A 19,064-nucleotide genomic window follows, 5' to 3' on the forward strand; every position below is an offset into this window, starting at 1 on the left:
TAAGACCCACTGCATGATGAGAATTCTGGGAAGTTGCACAACTCAACATTGAACTCATAAAATTGAGTCTACATGCTCTAAAGATTTCCCAATCCTAACGAACAAACCATAAAACAACATTTTTTCCCTCCTATATTTATCAGTTTTCTGATCCTTAAATGCAGAGGTTCCACCCTAGTATATTAGCTATTTACTTGCACTCTGCAAGTCTTTGAACATAGCCTACAGCAACTGCTTTATAACTTCACACCTTTCAAGGTTTATTGATAAATGCTTTGACAGAGAGCTGACATAATGGCTAAGTGTGACTCTCGAAAATGCATAGCATTAAAGGCAACTGCAAATTTATCTTCAGGGGAACAAAAGAAGGAAGGAAGGAAGGAAGGAAGGAAGGAAGGAAGGGAGAGAGTCCGTCACATACACATATCTCATTTTATTCTTGTGATGAAGTCAAGAGGTTAGAGAGGTTACAGCCTTTTCCTGGTAATGCTGATACCAGTAATCCAACAGCTTACAAATGATGCACGTTTAGAAAATACTAGGTGTACTTGATGCATAGATAACCAGATAAGCAGTACCAGGTAACGGTTTCCATGTAATTGTTGTACTAGGGAAACTGATGTTGACAGAACTGTTATTTTATTACCATATAGAACTGAATTACCAAAAATGCACACATTAATCGGACTGTCAGGCTATGTGAATAGGATGTGGTGACAGAAATATGAGAAATATGTGGTAGGATGTGACATAAAGTGCAAAGTTGTGTCACAATCTGTATCAGATTAGACACAAGAGAAGAAAACAAGAACAAACAGATGACGTAACAACTTTGAAAATGTGATCTGTATGCAGCAGGAAATAATGATACTGTGTACGGTGACAGGATGTGTGCCCACATTCATTTCTGCAATTTTGATTTTAAAATAACAGTATTTGATGTATTTATTTCAATGTTACTATCTATCTACTATGTTATTATCTAATTTTGTGTGACTGTGGACAGGCAATAGTTTCTGCGCAGTGTTTTGTGAGTGTGAGACGCATCTCTCCATACCCCTGCAGGGATGTAGGAATTTTGAAAATATATCTCACTGTGCTTTGTGTAATAACCTGCTGTATGTATGAATGAAGCCCAGAGGCAGAGTGAAACAGTCAGCTTCTCACAGAAATCACACAGTGCATGAAAGGTGTTATAAAAATCTGATGATTACACTGTGTCTGAGTGTTACTATTATATCTAGATCATGATGAATTGTTTCTGTCTTGTACTGCAACTCTGCAACATCAGCAGAATCATCAGCTACGGTTAAAGGAAGTTCAGCATCTTATTTGTAAAGAGGAAGATGTAGAAATTAAAATTTGTCGGAGACAGGGTGAGAGTTGTCATTTGGGGGTCAGTTGGGCAAGATGGCTCCTGGACAGGAGAATTGAAAACAGACATGACGTTATCAGTAAGTCTGTATTTTGATAGATTAAGAAAAGAACTGCAACGCCCACTCGAGGTGTTTAAAACTCTGTTATAAGTGTTCCTCTGGGAGCCTTTTTCTTTGTAACCTCATCCTGTGTGTTAAAAAAAACTCTGTTGAAAACAAACTCTGTTAAATTTTGATACTTCGGCTTCGGTCTCTATTGTTTAATGGTCATTAGGAGGAATTTTTTTTTAACAAGTGGTATTTATTGTGATGTTATTGCTTTGGATCTGAAATATGAATTACAAATAACCTGGCTGTTTGGGCTTTTGTAAGTCTGATCTAAATAAAGCAGTTTTGTTAAAAGAAACCCAAATGTCAAGTATCACACAAAAGTTGGTGAAGTCGGGTGAGATAAATCTTTATGCATTTCCTCTGTTGAACAAACTAGAGGTAAAACCAGAGCGTCTTTAAAAAAAAAAAAAACTGTGCAAATACAGAAAAGTAAGCAGTGAGTTTGCAGGCCATGTCCTGAGACAGAATCAGAGATGTGCAACCAAAATACACCTCACATCACACTCTTATCTCCTATATAGAGGTTGCAAAAGAGCAAGTCCGTTATTAACAATTACAGGGCATTATGGCCAATATAATTTGATGTGCAATAAAATCTGCTCACATACACAAATAAAGGATCTGGCATTTCAGTGTAACACGGTGCTGGTCAGTAGAACATTGAAACAAATTACAGCAATTTACACTTTGGCAAAAGTAAAACAGATCGCTGTTTTTTCATACAATTCAAAAGAACAATAAAAAAAAAAGCTCAACAAACACAAAAACAGGTAATAATGCAGGGACGAAAAAATATAGCAATCACACCGATTATAAAGTTGCCATTGCTGGTATGCATTTCAAAAACATTATACAATAAACAATATTGTAAACCAAGTCAGCCTAAAGGCTGCAGTTAATGCATCTTACTTCTTTTTTCAACTGCTCAACAGATTATTACATTCTTGTCAAAATTATTATTACAAATGGTATTTTGCCCCACAAAAAGGGAAACGAAACAGAATTGTACATGATTACGTCTCAAGCTTGTTTTAATAAGTTATTAAATGTCTATAGTACACATTTCATGTATACCGATAAACTGTGGTTCATTCTTTTCAGTCAAATGAAAAGGGAACTTTAAAAAAGGCGGCACTCTTAAAACAAGGCTTAGGTGTAAATTATATATTAAATACGGTCGTAGACAATGAAGATGACTTCAAAAGTCCATTCATTCAAATATTTTCTATACCAATTTATTATTACCACCGGGTCATGGTGATTCCTATTTTAAAACATGAGCAAAAAATTTAAATAGAAAATATCTTCAACAACAAATATTGAAGTGGTAAAAGAGCTTGTCTGATAGATTACAAAAGTTACAGGCTTTCACACAGAAGCAGCTTCCCTTAATGTGAATGAGTTTTCCTTATGTTAATGAACTCCTACTGTATCTGATTGCATTAGAGAACGCTACAGACACGACATAGGGTAAAGTACGAATTTAGCTGAAAGCCTAAAAGAAGGCAACCATCTGTGACTCACATGAACAGTTTTGTTTACAATATGTACAATTCTTACATTATGTTGTTGACAGCAATAACTACTACTCAGTAGCCGGCCACGTGACAGTGTAAAGGATCTTCTTCCCATCCATTTCTGTGTTGCTACATTCCTTCTCTGTTTTTTGACCCCTGAGTTTTTCTCACTGTGTTCAGTCTTTAGGTGCCTCGGTATGCTACGTTGGTGAAGGTAGACGTGGCTCCTTTATACAGAGGATTGTTAGCCTGAGAAATGAAAAACGAGGTACTATTATTTCATTCAATCTCACACTGATATTCAACTTTTTTAAAGTACAGTTTTGACTTTCACCTTTAGAGGGCAGCCATATTCTATTACTGTATTTTGCAGTGCTCCATTGATCCCAGAATGAGAGCCTGTTAATGTATGCTGTCAGTGATATAATTAACTTCTCACCGTATCCCATTTGGCTTTGGCTCTTTCCTCCTCAAACCTGGCAAACTCTCTGCGGTCGTGGATGGTGACCAGCAGTTTCCAAATGAGCAGGCCAACCAGGCCCAGTAACAGAATGGCTCCGGCCACCGCCATGAGCACCACCAAGGTGTCAGGACCCTCAGGGCACTCTGAGAGACGAGAGACAGAGACAGGAAGGGAGGGGTGAGAGAGAAAAAGATTTAATTCCTATTGTACAGTTTTCATGTATGTTAAGCTGTGAAGTACACTCATGAAGTGAAGCATCCACTTGTGTTGAAGTCCAGTAGCAGACACTGCATTGTGGTTTATCATTACTACAGTGCATATCTGAGTTTCTGTGGTACGTGGCAGAGTGCAACTGTGGTTAACTGGCTGATGATGTGTCCACACATATGAACACACTGTTCCTCTGCTGCTGTAGCCCGCCAGACACAGACTGAAATAGCAATCAAGAACACACCGCTCTGTCCTAATAATGTACCTAAATTATAATACTCAGTTATCTGGCAGGTTAAACAGGTCTCATACGTGCACAGAGACTCTTACAGTACCTGGCTCTTTTACCACAAAGAGTATGGATTTGCCACTATCATCTTCATAATACTGGAAGTGCACAATGCAGTCCTCCACATCTTTGTAGGAGCAGTTCACTGCATTGCTATCATGGAAAACTGTGGTAAGAAGAAGAAGAAACAGGATAATAAAATTATTTAAAGGTATAATAAATCTTTACAAAACATATAATATTCATCAGCATATAATACTTTTGAACTACAATGCATGTATCAAAGCTTCAACTGCAATCAAGAGCACTCAGCTCATATAATCAGCAGCAGGATCACAGTGCGTAGCAAAGAGATTAGAAATGGTTCTCACCCAGTTCATCCACAACTTTAATTTCATTTCTGCAGATTTTATTGCAGCTCTCGTCTTTTATGTACTGTCCTCTCTGGAAGTGTTGACACTCGACACACGCCCTGCAAGCAGAGTCCCATTTGGTTACCTTTGTATAGTACACAGTCTATACACCACTGATACTCTAAAGTGGCAGTGTGTGGTTCGATTCGATATGCAAGGCAGGGACAAAAGAACAGAAACACCTTAAGAGTATAGCTTTATCATGATGAACCTGTGAAGTGCTCATATCTGCGGACCATTGGCCCTTTTTCTGCAGTGAATGAAACCACACTTGAGTTTGTTAAACCATTTGTGTGTGTGGGAGCAGTTTGTTATTATCCTGGAATGTGGGAATATCATGGTGGAGCAGTGTTTGCACTGCAGAGAGCGACCAGCCACGTCAGATGGCTTCAAATTCTTTGCTGTAGATTTAGCAGCAGGGTCTGAGGATGGCAAGGTCAGTCGTTTAGTTGGTGAGGTGATCTGTGAATCAGTCAGTCCAACGCTTTTGTCCAGAAATGACATAACAGTTTGTTTTTTTCTGTCTAAAACATGAACATTTCAGCATCTAGCCAGACAAGGAAGACAACATGCTAATAACAACATGTTGCTGTTAAACCTGTGATAAGCGATGATCGATAATCTGTCAGACGCACTTGCTAATTGGCATTCATTTACTTGTGTACTTAATTTACTTTCTGCATAATCACCTGTGTTAAATCAGTTACATTTTCATGTATGTCTCCCAGTTCACTTTGGTGATGGACTTACTCTTTAATAGTGCAGGAATCAGGACAGGTGGGGCATTTTTCACAGGTGGCTCCGTAGGCACCAGGCTGAGTGCACTGACACACTCCACACTCACAGTTACCACGGCCGCTGCACACGCCCATGCTGGTCCTGCAGGTGTCTTTGCGCGTGGTGCAGTTACAGTTTTCTCCTTCCCATCCAGAATCACACTGGCAAAACCCACAGTTACACTTCCCATGATCTGTAAGAATCAAAAAAAAAAAAAAGATAATCCTGTTAAAATCCTTCAAAATATTCTTTCAATTCTAATTTAAACATATAATACAGATCAAATATTCCATCTTAAAACATTTGAATTGAAATATGTTTCTCAGTGTCCGTAATCTCATGGGTGGAGTCCGGAAGCCAGACCACAAGATACAAATTACACAATTGCACAATGATTCACTGAGTGTGTGTGTGTGTTTGTGTCTGTGAGTTTCTCCTCTTAACCTCTGTGTTTTTAAAGCCAAAGCATGCTTGGGCAAGTGTACCTGTGAGCGAGTTTGTGGAATCTGCACCTATGTAACTAGCGTTAGGTATAATGTGTTACTAAGGTGTTTTTTTACTTATTTGTAATGAAAATGTTGCTCATTTGTCATTATTTGGTTAACTTAACTGATTAACAGGTTTATTTCACAACAAAGAAACCGCCTTGCATCAAAAAAAAAAAAAAAAAAAAAAAAAAAAAAATGAACATCTGAAAGCAGTGGCCATACATTATTTGCCTTTCAAGTAGTGCTGCAAAGGTACTTTAATGAGTTACTTATTTAAGAGTGTGAGTAAGTTTTGTTGTGGAGCTCTAGTTTTAAATAACCATTTACATATCTAATCTAAAACAATGCTTAGTAACAACATAACTCGTTGTTTTTAAAAGTAATCTTACTTGGTAACGGACATTACACATCCTAATCATTCAAGTCCACACAAAGGCAGGAAATATGCTTTTCTGAAAGCGACGACTAATGATTTCCTATCTCCTCACAGGCAGGCACACACACACACAGATACACAGACACAAACACTTCCTGAGACTCTGCCCAAGTGTAGAGGGCACAATAACCATGTCTTTCTAGCAACAGTGTGAAAATGACGCAACCGTCTGCTGACAGTATGAGGAGGCGAGCTTCTCTCTCTGGATTACAGAGACTCCCCACATCGACACACCTTAGAAACAAAGTCAGAGACCCTTCGATAACAAGGTTCTTAGCAGGAAACCAAACAGGATTTGGCAATAGATGACTAAGAGCAAAGTGAGTGAGTCACTGGCCAGCTGGGTCAGACTGAATGAGCGACTGGTGAAATATCACAAAGGGTTCAAGGGTCCCTAATTCCAGAGCTCAAAACAAATCATCCGGAGTAGTAAACTCAAGGAAAATTCAAGGAAACAATTCCCCAGTCACCATCCTGTCAACTGCATGTTTCGCTTTCAGAATGTGTTCATAGCAGGGATGGGATCAGACATGCTAGTTCTTTGATTAGTTAACGGTTAACTGTGTCACAAATAATGTTATCACTGAGCAATTGTTCTTACTGTCAACAAGATAACATCTAAGACGTGAGGAGCAATCTGCAATTTTTTATGTTGCTGATGTTAAAAACATTGTAGGACTACATTGTCAGTTAATATTTGCAGCGCACAGCACTTAAACTTGACAGGAGTGAGTAGTTGTCTTGTTATTTCCTTATTAGTTGTAAAGTTGATTCACACACATAAAAGGGAGTTTTTAGGTTTACATCATCCCCTTCTCTCTCTGTGAGGCTGCACAGTAATCCTGCCCATTAATCACATGCCTGGGCTTTAGAGAAGGTTTACACGGACGGGTGGGTGGGGGCATGATAAAAGGACAAAAACAGGGATAAACACAGAACAGTAAAACAGACACAGTTAGATGAGGAGAGGAAACAGGATTAAGAAAGTGGGAATGGAGAGAGAGGAGGTTGGGCAAATTGCCAACAGAGGAGTGCAAACTTCCCTGTACTCTTTTGCCTCATATTTATGGGCCCTGGGGCTTTGCTTGCTGACTCCTGCCCTGCACCGGTCCCACAGCCCCTCAGCAGAGGAAGAAATACACAGAGATGGAGCTTTATGGAGCTCTGGGTCACGGTAGCTCCAATTGAGCTGGGGCCGAGGGACGCTTGTTCTTCGAAGACAAGACGTCATGACTATACTGAGACACAGCAACTTAGCGGTTCCAAAATTGAGCTCTGTGGACTGTCTTACACCAGTTCCAGCCTTGTGTGTGTAAGTGCGTAGGCGAGGTGAGTGTATGCGCCCAAGCCCTGGGTGTCATCACTAAATGCCTTAATAGATGTCTCAGAAAAACAACTTGCTTTTGTGAAAGACTCCAACTTCTTCCTTGTTGATATAAACATGTCATATTCCTGGATTATTTCAGCTTGCTAACACACTCATGACCCTCTATCTTATCCTTAGGTCATGGTCCTCCCACAAACGGCCCCCAGTATGTGATTCAGGTTTTGTTTAGCTTTGGATTGTCAAAATAACTCAAAGATATTCCTTTATATTGAAACTGCTGATAAGATGTTGTGATGAGTAATTCTTTCATGTCAAAATATTGGCCTTCTCAGTTCAGTTTATACAAAGCAAAAGTCCATTACTGTGCAAAAATTGCACTTTTTACTTGTGATTTTATGTTAAAAGCGTACACCAGTGGGCGTTCATTAATTATCTCTCAAGCTCAACTTGCCCAGTTTCTAATACAGCCTTTGTGTTAAAAGTCCAAGTCAAAAAAACAAGATAACCCCGGTGACATCACTATATGCAATAAAATGTTAAACATGAGTCTCTTGTAACTCTATATATTGATTCAGATTTGGTACGCAATGCTTAAGTTTGCTCTGCTAAATGCATGTGAAAGATAAAAGAGCAGTTTTTCCATTCTGCTTTTGCTCTTCTCTCCTCTCCTTACAATCACAGGCCCAAACTGCTTTTACATTAAATTACCTAATGACAAAGCCTATTAAAGTTTTATCACTGTGATTGAGTAACTGTGCAATGAGCTGTGCAGACTTGTAATAGGGAGTGATAACACACCACTCCGCACCGCTGAGAGTGGTAAGAACACCAATCAAACTCCGGCAGCAGTAATTGAGTGTGTCCGCCGACCAGCCTTTAATAGAGAACACACGCCAAGTTTACAAGCCTGACAGAGGACCGGTCATTTGAAACATTACTGTTTATGTTTAGCTGCTAAACGATGCAATTATTTACACATCTTTTATAAGCAACCGGGAATTCCATATAGTATAGCACATTAGTTTTGGGAAAGCTGTGGATTTTTGATCTTTTGAGCTATGTAACAGAAAACCATGTAAACTGTCAAAAGTCTGTTTACAGACTGAAAGTGACTGGAAACAGGCAGAGTATGTTCCATGGTCAGCTGAGCCCTCAGAGCAGGGAAAAGGAAGGAAAGGGCAAGCTCATCTTTCCTGCCAACATTGACATAAAGTAAAGGCAAAAAAAATCCTATTTTGTCATTTACCTTTTGTGGTATCTAGCCATGCAGATAATTGTGGTTTTATGTGCCCAGATTTTGAGATATCTGTTGCCGATCTCCGGCTTCTTTATTCAGTGAATGTAAATGGAGTTTAGTATGTGGTGCTCAGAGTGATGACAAATGAGATTTAAAGGTTCTATATGTAAGAATCAGAAATTCTTTCTCATCAGTGACACCGGTGGCTGTTAAGTGAGCTGCAGTCAGTGTGCATCCATGTGCTCACACTCCGTCAGCGTGAGTGAGCAGTGGCGCAAGACTTGCAGGTAATGTCTTTTTCCTCGGTTACACTTCTCATAATAACATAAAAGGTCTCTAATGTTGTGTTGCACTGTGCTTCAGCACCCACCCCCTCTCCCTACCCCAACTCTGCGAGTGCACGCTCACATGCAGGTCAGGGTCTTTTAATACCTGCACCCACCCGACCACTTATGAGAGCCAATGTGCACCACCTGACCCGCAAAAATATGTGTTAATCAACCACCCAAAACCCGACCTGACCCACAAACCGCCAACTTTGTTTACCAACCGTTTTTACTAAACACTGGTAAGCTCAGCGAGCTGCGTCTGATGAGCGTCGTGCTGTGGCCTTGGAGTAACGTGCTGTGGCAAGGGAGCAACATGCTGCGGTTTTGTTTTGAAATGTGTGGTGGTCGACGGAGGGAGCTAGCCGTCTCAACCCCCCAAAAAACAAAGGTACTGTAGCCAGAAACAGTGATTTGCTGGCATGGTTAGGCGGCTAGCCACCAGCCAACCTGGTGGGTAACAGACTTGGAGAGCTAATATTTGCAGGGTGTTTCTAGTTGGATATGTTAGCACAGTTTTTGTTGTGGTGAGTGCGAGTCATTTGTTGATGTTAGCGGGAGAGAAGCAAGGCACTCGAGAATGTGGAAAAACGTCACATCTGCTGGATTTCTGGGGAAAAACCAGCCCAAGTCCTTCACTTATAAATCAGTCCACAGGCTGTTACAGGCAAGCGAGAAAGACTGGGAAGGTCTAATTTTTTAAGTTGCATTACAGCCCATTCACGCAATAAAAAAGATTAATACATGTAAATTGCTTCACAGTTTTTACATAAAGAACTTTTAAGAGAGTAGTTCACATTAAAACTATTCACTGGATAGTCTGTGGATCATTCAGCATAACCAGACCATTTCTGGAAAAAGATAATATTTTAATCACTTAAGCAAGACAAATAATTCGATTTGCCTGCACTGTTTTTATGATGACAGCAGAAGTCTCAAACTAAGGTCACATAAGTAAGAGTGAAAATATGTTTTTTTGTACTTTGGGTGAACCAACCCTTATAAGCCAGTGCTTTTGTTCTAATTGTTGGTAAAACTCTAACAATGAGACTGCGAATAAACACTTATCATGACAGAAAGAAGTAAATCTACTCACCAGAGCACAATGCCCCTTTGAAGCGCAGGCAGTTGAAATCATCACACTCGCAGTATTTGCCCCACACCTGACCAAACCCATTTGCATGGCAGGAGCACTGTCCGCACAAACAGTCGCCTCTCCCACCGCAGATAGGGCTCCCCGGCTTTGGGATGCAATTGGCATCATCAGAGGGACTGTAGTCCTCCACTGAGCACTCACATCGTGGGCCAAGGCGACCCTGGTGACACTGACACACGCCGCACTCGTAGGTACCGTTGCCGTTGCTACAGAGGGGGCTGTCGGGTTCGGCCTTTTCCTCACAGTCGCATCCACAGGCAAACTCCACCGTGACCTCCAGGGAATCCTTGAAGCCTAGAGGTTTGATAGTAAAAGTGCGGCTCTTCTCCTTGGGGCAGCCACGCAGCTGTGCCTCCACGCTGAATGACACCTGAAGAGAAGGAAAAGTTTCTGTGATAGTCTGCACATACTAGCTGTGGGACATATCAACCTCTCAACGTACCGTGTCTCCGATCTTAAGGCCAGTGCAAGACTTAAGTCCAGGGATGACCTCTCCATTCAGGCAAGTGGCATTGAAGGAGAGATTCAACTCTTCTGGGACTCCAATCAGCTCCAGCTCCACTTTGGAGCGAATTTTCTGCTCACAATAAAGTTATTAATTACACATTAAATAGCTAAGTTTGCACTTTTACTAAGACAACATCAATTTGCATGCTCCATTTATTGTCCAAAGCTCAGGAATTTCTTACAGCATAAGCCTCCTCAATGAGTTGAATAACATTCCCAGAATCATCGGACAGCGTTCCCACAGTTGTGCCTGGAATGAGCTTACTGTACTCCTAAAGAGACATGAAAGGAAGATGGTGACCCAGTTTATGTGTTTTTCATATAAATAACCTCATGTAGTGAGTGGCATAAGCAGTTTGTTTACCTTGTAGAGCGGCACTACATAGTTGGTCACAGCAAAAATTAAATTAATGTTGTTTTCAGACATTTTCTCAGTCATAAGTGCCAAAGAGGGATAATCCTGGAAGATACAGGGAGCAAATAGTTTTCAACAGAAGCAGACTTGTCCAACAACCCCAAAAACCACTAAAAACCAAGATTATATAATGATGTACTTGAATTTTTCCCTTTACCAGTACAGTAGATTTGTTGTAAATGTTGTCACTACCAAGGTGACACAGTCCATCATTGGGCTGGACGATGCCAGCGATACGTCCATCCAGAGCAATGTGAGTTTTGGCATCAGTGGTGAACACCAGAAGGTGCGAGGCGTCTGGACGCCAGCCAATCTTGTCCTATATGTTGATGGAAGTAAAATATGACAGGTAAAGGAAAGACTAACATACAATTCATATTCCCATACTGTGAGCATGTGTATCTGTGGGTGTGTTTTTTTATTTTATTTTTATACCTTGCACACCACTGCCTGCATGACAGCATCAAATCCACCCTCTGGAGCGTCTCTATTTCTAGACACCTGCTGTTTCCCCACCTCCTCAGTGAAGCGCGCTACCTTCTCCGTCAGTGACAGCACATTCTTGAACCCAAATTGAGCTTGGCATGTGTCGCCACTCCTATATATGTTGAACAGGTGAAAGCAGGAATGGGAAATCAGTGAAGGTGAAAAATCAATCACGTTGTTAAACATAACTGGACAGACTTTCTCCGAATATTGGAAAATCGTCTCCTCAGATGTAACACCGACAACAACCTCCCAACCTACCCAAAGCAAGGGTTTTCCACTGCCTCTGGAGGAAAGATGTACATGTAAGGGGACATGGTCTTATCCACAAAGGCTCCAAACCCCATGCGCAGGTTGCTTGTGGTCCGGCCCATGGCTATGGCCAGCTCATTGCCCAAGGTACGAAGGCGAGCCAAGTCATCCTTCATTGAATATGAAAGATCCATCAGATAGTAGAGGTCCACTGGGTAATCCTCCACCTGTTTCACTGACACAGTGAAGCGCTTGGCATCACCTGAGAGGGGGAGAGCAGGCCACAAAGGTGGAGGAGTGGAAGAGGACAAATAAGGAATGTTAGCAGAGGATGGCAAATTAAATGAGATCAACTGCTTTCCCTCAAAATTTAATCTCTTTCAAATGAAATGAAAAAATTTTGAACAACATAGAAATCAGTCTGTTGTGTTGTGCATGGTCTGTGGTGTATGGTCACATAAAGGTGTGTGTATCTGGACTTGTAAGGTTGTTAGGACCACCAAATTGATACACATCAGGCCACAGACCTGTATTTGATAGTATGTAGTCTCAGGGATCCCCATCTGATAAGATTTAGTTCATAACTGTCTTTAGATTGGCAGATTAACAGTGAATAGTGTGAAACCTATGAACAGAATAGTCATTCTTATACATTCTCTCACTGGGCTAACTATAACTATAGTCAATGAGATAATAGTGAAATGAAAATATTCCCCATTTTTCTGGGGAGCCCCTTGATCCCCCTCAAGGACCCATGGGGGATGTCTGGTTGTGTACCTGATCTTAGCACCATGTGGAGTTTCTGAGGCTTTATCTGAGTCACATCGTCGGCTGTCCCTGAGGCCTTGTCACTGAGCGGATCGTCCTTCCCGATAGTCATGGTGCTGGAGGGAAATTCCAGAGCCTCTAAACGGCACCCTCCGTCCAGCAGATTCTGCTTCAAGTCACAGCGGGATTCACTGTGCCCTCCCTTCCCAAATTCCTGAAACAACCCCATCAATTCTGTTAAGCACTCAGACATCTTAGGTTTGCATTTATGAGATGCTATAATTTAGCCACCTAATAGCAGACTCAAGACACTCCTAAGTAGAGGAGCCCCGAGGCCATTGCCAATTCTCTATTATTTTTAATGTCATCTGCAGAGGCTACAGTGAGTAAGCATGTTGAAGAGTCGGCATGAACAAATATCATGGATGACAACAGGAAGAATGCTGTTGGGAAATGAGGTTTCTGTTCTGACATGCTGCACTGCGCAGTGAATGGGAGGATCGCAGACACAGAATGTATGTAATGTAGATCTTTTCTGGTTGTTTTTACCTCCTGAGAGCACCAAGCACAGCTGGGGTGAACAGCCAAACACTGTTGACAAGTAGTGACTCCTCGTGATGTGCAGATGTTGGAACCTGTGACAATCATACCAACACAAATGTAACAAAAAATCATTTTCTTCTTCTTCCTGTGTGGGGGATTATATTAGAATTAAATTATATACGTAGATGTTATTTCCTGCCACACATTTCGGTCATGCCTGCACATTTGACTTAACCACATTTCCTTTCAAAATGACCTGCCATTCTTGTGTCACGCAGCTCTGTTCAGCTGCAGAAACCAGCCATCAGATTCAGTCTTCGAGTGCTGTGCTTGATGAATACAGTTTGCACACAACTTTAAGGATTCAAATCCATATCTTTTCTGAGAGAGCTTTTTTTTTTCTTAAACAAAAGAGTCATGTAACCATGTAAGCAAACTGCAAACAAACTTTCCATTCAATACAAGCCAAGAAATAAATAATCTCTTTTCTGTGTGTTATCTGGCATTGCTCTTTATGGGTGTGGCTGGCTAAAGTTTATCACAGGCAGCACAACAATTTACCTCAGACTGTAAAAATCAGCAATCTGATAAAATCTAGGAAAAGTGAAATGTTTAATTTAACTCTTGATTAACTTCCTGAAATCATATCAGCTCTCAAATCAAGTGTCATAGTCAAGAGTCCCGGAAGTGAATACACACAACTGATGGATTCTGATGAATTGAGAGCACCATACTTGAGCACTTGACTTTACAGCACTTGAGTTTATTTAGAATTGACTTTAGTCTAAATTCCAAATAAGATAAGATAAGATAATATAAAGATGGATTTATAGAAAAGTCTGTCATGGTGTTTTGTTTTATTTAGTTAATTGGGGGGGGAAAGTGCAGTAAAAACTCACTTTTATACATTGTCTGATATTTGCTGTTAATTATTCTTGATTTGGCTGTGGAGCCCCAGGGAACCTGTGGAAGGACCCCTGGTCTTCCTACTGAGGAAACACATCCCGAGTATTTTTTACTCCCTTATAAGGAAAGCTGGAGAAAGCTCCAACGGCGCAGAGGCAGCGCAATTACAACCAACAGTGTCGCTCAATTCAGCTCAACCAACAGTGAATTACTCTGTGTCAAGTTAAGCATAATTATATTGAACAACTCTTGATCAGCAGAGCCTTTACAGTAGATATTAATAACAGATGCACTTCATGTCGGGCGGGAACACCCCCAGGTCTACGAGGCAGGTGAAAGTTTTAGAAGTGGCCACAAGGAGAATACTGGAAAAAAAAAAAAAAAGAAACATCTTACCGTGAACTTTTGATTCCGATGCCACAAAGAAGATTATCAGCAGACGGTGTAAAAGAGTTCCCATGGCTGCAGTGTAACGGAGCCGACTTGACATGAGTCGTCTGTTCCCTCTGGGCTTGTTCACTTCGTAACTTAAACGCCTTTCCTCATTCTTGACTTGACTAAACGCATGTTGGGTCACAAAGCCTTGCCTCATCCATCAAACTCCTCATCCAGTTCACGTAAGAAGGAATAAGCCACATTTATGGCTTTCTGATGAAGCTTCCTGGGAGGGAACTAACAGAAACAACCGTTATTAATAATAACAAGCTACTTTTTTTTTTTTTTTTTTTTTTTTTTTTTTGCATGAGTTGAAAAGACAGAGAGACCGAGACTATTTATGGTGCTGTACCGTATTGTTTTAGTTACACTTTAACTCAAGAAAAATCTCAGCAGATTTTTGAAAAGTTTATCTCTAACTCCCGAAGACTGTTAAAAGATGAGGAGTAGTTTGAACACACACACACAAAAAAAAAGAAAAAAAAGAAAAAGATCATTTTAAACCTACCACTTTATATCTTGACACATGTCAGCGGTGTGTTTATCTTCTGTAATGTAATATGAGGACATGTGGTGGTTGAATCAATCTTACTGAGAAGAAACGGCAGGATGGAGACGGATAACTTTCTTGAGAGGCACATACTGTTCTCTACACTTCATCAGCCTCACAGCAACACTTCCTTGTTTCTGATTCACATGTGGATGAAACCACGGGCTGAACTAACCGATCAGAGGCTGGTAGGACTTAGACTGAGATAAATGTGAGATAAAACCACGGAGGTAGATTCAGGAGAAAGATGCTGGTGTAAACATTTAAACGGGTAAATATGTAAATAGTTAACTGTGTAAATAGTGTAAATATATTTTTAGTAAATAATATATGAATTAACTTCTAAACCTTACAATAACTCAATAAAGTATGTGGAAAAACTTGACTTGACACTTTTGCATTAGTTTGCAATTGATTTTTTTGCATATATAACGGAATTCAATTAAACTAAAACTGTTGAACACCACCAGTGTCACAATAAATACATAAAATAAATACATTAATCAATAAGTAAATACATAATTTATTAGCTTTTTTCTTTAACTTCATGCTCTGCCACCAGAGCATTTGCACCTCTTCTGTCCAAAACTTTTCCCCCTTTCCCCCTAACTCATTTCCATTCCACTGAGTTGCATTGAGGAAAAATACTAATAGATAATACTCAATAATAATGTAATAAATAAATATCAATGCACATTATTGTGTCATAACTGTGAGTGTTGACTCATTACAAACTCAAAACATAGTTAGAGTTTATATGGAACTGGGTCTGCAGCGGTCGGTTGAATATTTGAACTTGACTCAATGTGGATGTGATATTGCAGCCTTTTGGACACTTGCATGTAATGCTCATCTGAAATCGCTACCATATACTTCTCTTACCATGTCACCAAATGGAAGTAGTATAGATTGGCAAAGTGTTAAATATAAACTAATTTGCATGTTACCCTCCACTGGACTGAGAAGACCATGTCATATAATAGTTAATGCATAAGCTGCACGCAATGTTGTTTGAAGCAATGTAAAGCAAAACTGGAAAACCTCCCACAAAACCTTGGATGATCATTTAAAACAATGGGCTCTAAATGAAGGAATCACCAAAATGACTTTTAAGTATCCAACATTAAGTTGTGGAGTTGTGGTAGAAGGACCCCTAGTGGGAAAAAATAATAAATAGCTACTAAGATATAAGCTATATGGTAGAGCTCATATCGAGTAGGTGATAGCAGTCAGTCATTTCTTGGTTTTTCAGGGTCTAAAAGGATTGACCTTGCCGCTAGCTACAGCTGTGTGATATGCATTTTCTGTCCTGCGACAGAAAAGCTCTTCCTGTTCCAGAGAATGATGGAGAATGCAGAAATGTGCCGGCTTCTAAAACAAGAAGAAAAAAAAAAGAAATAAAAAGAAAATGAGGCAGAAAATGGGATAAAAGCTCAGATTGCCTGACAGAAATGAACTTTGGGAAGTGGGTGGCGGCAGTGGTGGTGCGTGCATGTGTGTGTGTGGTGGTGGTGGTGGTGAAGGGCTTGTAGGAGCAGACAATGCTTCTTATCTCTGCACTTGTCCATTTATTGAATCTTTATCCCTGTACCCTGCTCTTATTCTCTGGCTGGTTGCTAAGTTACTGCCACCTGTGTCCAAGAATTGCCGCTAGAAGAAATGACAGAAATAGAGAAATAAGTAGAAAAGCTATAACGGTCAACTGTTCTGCTGGCATTAAGTTCTCAGTGTGGGTGGATAGTGCAGGTAGACCTAATACGCTGTGGGCAATCAAACCCCGTCTCGGGTATTGACTGATTTGGATCTATTGGCTCCAAAGCTTTCTCTGGCGACCACCCCCACAGATAAATGGCATTTTGGGACGAGCGTAGCACTAGTTGTCCTGCGTAAAAAGCCAGAGAATGGGTCAGATGACAGCCAATTAAGACCGAGCGAGACAAGAGGAGTGGGGGGGCAGGAGTAGTAGAGGGGGATGGAAGGGTCCTGACCTGTGTTACAGATCTATGCGGAGCCCTTTAAGCTTTTCACTGAGTCTCAGAGCGCCGTAGCAGAGAGCCAATATCGAAAACGCAATCCGCTCTCAGACAAAATCAGTGTTTGGTTAACCACAACCGGCTTACCCTTTCCTGCTTCAGCGGGTTTAACTGGCGGGAGGGAGGGTCAAGTAGGGGGATATGAGTTTTTCTCAGGTGAAGGGTTGGCCGGCTCATGAAATGCGATGTGGGACGATGTGTATTTGTGTTGTGATGCTTCGCCATTTGATCTACCCCCTCCTCCTCCTCCTCCTCGACCTCCTCCACCCCCTCCTCCTCCTCCTCCTCCTCCTCCTCCTCCTCCTCTGGCCCCACCGGATCTGCAGCTTACATTTAACTCTCTGGGGACGGGACGACAGTTTATATGCGGAGAAAGTAAAAATAAATAAATAAACACTCATACAAAACCGAGGACACATGAAGGATGGAGAAATGAAAAGAATGCAAGAGGGCATTTCTGTTCTTGTGTGGCGCATCCAGACTTCAGAACTGTGGGAAGTCTAATGTCGCCTGCTGTTAAATATAAGAGAGACAGCTGGGAAGAAAGAGGAGGAAGGAACAAAGAAGACAAAACGTGGCAAGTAGAGGGACAGAAAAGACAAGGCGGAACCCATGGTACCCTGCATTACTGAGATGCAGAGATGTGTCTAAATGGAAATTAGTTTAATGGGTAGCGGATGGTGGAGTGCATGAAACGTCTGCGCTGGAGAGACAGAGCAGGAATTTCTTCAATTAGGCTAACATTGATGAAATCTGTAATCTCTGTCTTAAACAAACAGATTTTTACCAACCGTTGAAACACCATAGGTGTGCCGGGGATCACAGGCAGTCTCAGAGAGTCTAATATCTCTGCAAAATCAAAGCAGTGAAGTCATTATCTCCCTAAAATAACTTCAACGATTGATGGTTGCTAAGTTGATGTGGGGCACTACTCTGCTGTGCTGCTGCATCCCTGCAATCTGTATCGGTGTGTAATTAATGACTGTACTTACCTCTGTGTGATTACGAGTCCCAAAGCTGGCAAACATCTCAAGATCTAAACATGGCTTCTAACACTTTATCTGCATCTCCTGATACTTAGTTTATCCATATTTAATGTTGAAAACACACTTTTTTTTTAATGCACATTTGACTCTCCCTGGAGTTTCGTGGCGTTTCTTCGCACACACGCAGGGACAGAGCAGCTTCCTCGCGGTCCTGTGTGTGGGCTTTGATCAGCTAATAAAGGGGAATCTGAGGAATCTGTTAATTGAAACGATGGAAGTTGTGAGGAAAGTCTGTTCCCTCCGGGCCGCAGGGGGATTGAAAGGGCGTGTCCGTTTCGAGCCCCTGAGTCACATCAGGCCCGGTGGCGGCACCTGTGAAGAAAAAAAAATGATGTAGGGGTAAGGAGCAGAGGGGAGATGGGTGGGGTCAAACACCACCTCCTTGTTGCTAGGGATGTCTTCACTTAGTTTGTGTTGCTAGGCTGCCAATTCCCTCATATTAAGTGGAAACGTCCCCCCCCCACCCCCTCCTTCCCCCTTACTCTCCTCCATACAGGCACCTCATCGCCCCCTCCCTCTCCTTCTCCTCCAAACCAAAATAACTTCACCAACCATCTGTCACCGGGCTCACAGGTCTACTGTTGCTTAGGAACAAGTCAGACACTCACATCCATGTCTGTATGCATCCTCATATCTTCATATACAGTTGTACCAACAATAACCACTAGTTAGGAACATTGCTGTCAGTTACGGGCTCAACAATGACATGTGCAGCATTTACAATTCAAAATCTGCTTTGTGATGCTCCAAAGAGTGTAAAGTTATAAATCAGCAACAGGTTCTTCACTTTATGAGGAAATGTAAAAGGCAAACTTCTTGAAAGACAAATAGATTTACTAATTTTCATAAGACTTTGATAATAAGTTAGTTAATGTGTTCAATGAAGTTTCCTCTTCCATGACTTTGCAACTGCTTTCTTCTAATCCGTGGATTCTTTTGAAATTTTGTATTTTATAGCCTCAAAGAGACATTGTTAGGTTTTAACTGCACTGGATGA

The 19,064-nt window shown here is 41.1% G+C and overlaps 1 protein-coding gene across 2 annotated transcripts; it reads right to left on the bottom strand.

Moving 5' to 3' along the window:
- Nucleotides 1-1,817: 1,817 nt before the first annotated feature.
- Nucleotides 1,818-15,108, bottom strand: itgb3a (integrin beta 3a). 2 transcript variants are annotated; one of them, XM_067570936.1, is made up of 16 exons: nt 14,947-15,108; nt 14,400-14,664; nt 13,104-13,189; nt 12,564-12,768; nt 11,796-12,048; nt 11,484-11,646; nt 11,206-11,367; nt 10,998-11,093; nt 10,816-10,905; nt 10,569-10,703; nt 10,067-10,496; nt 5,130-5,349; nt 4,338-4,438; nt 4,013-4,132; nt 3,444-3,610; nt 1,818-3,253 (listed from the first exon to the last, which is right to left on the bottom strand). In XM_067570936.1, the coding sequence occupies exons 2-16, from the start codon at nt 14,593-14,595 to the stop codon at nt 3,188-3,190; spliced, it is 2,490 nt and encodes an 829-aa protein (XP_067427037.1). In that variant the 5' UTR covers nt 14,596-14,664; nt 14,947-15,108; the 3' UTR covers nt 1,818-3,187. The 2 variants fall into 2 exon arrangements, with proteins under 2 accessions (XP_067427037.1, XP_067427036.1); XM_067570935.1 differs by having other exon boundaries at nt 14,400-14,675.
- Between the last annotated feature and the right edge of the window lie 3,956 nt (nt 15,109-19,064).

The sequence above is a fragment of the Thunnus thynnus genome, chromosome 17 (genome assembly GCF_963924715.1).
Source record: "Thunnus thynnus chromosome 17, fThuThy2.1, whole genome shotgun sequence".
NCBI classification, from domain to species: Eukaryota; Metazoa; Chordata; class Actinopteri; order Scombriformes; family Scombridae; genus Thunnus; species Thunnus thynnus.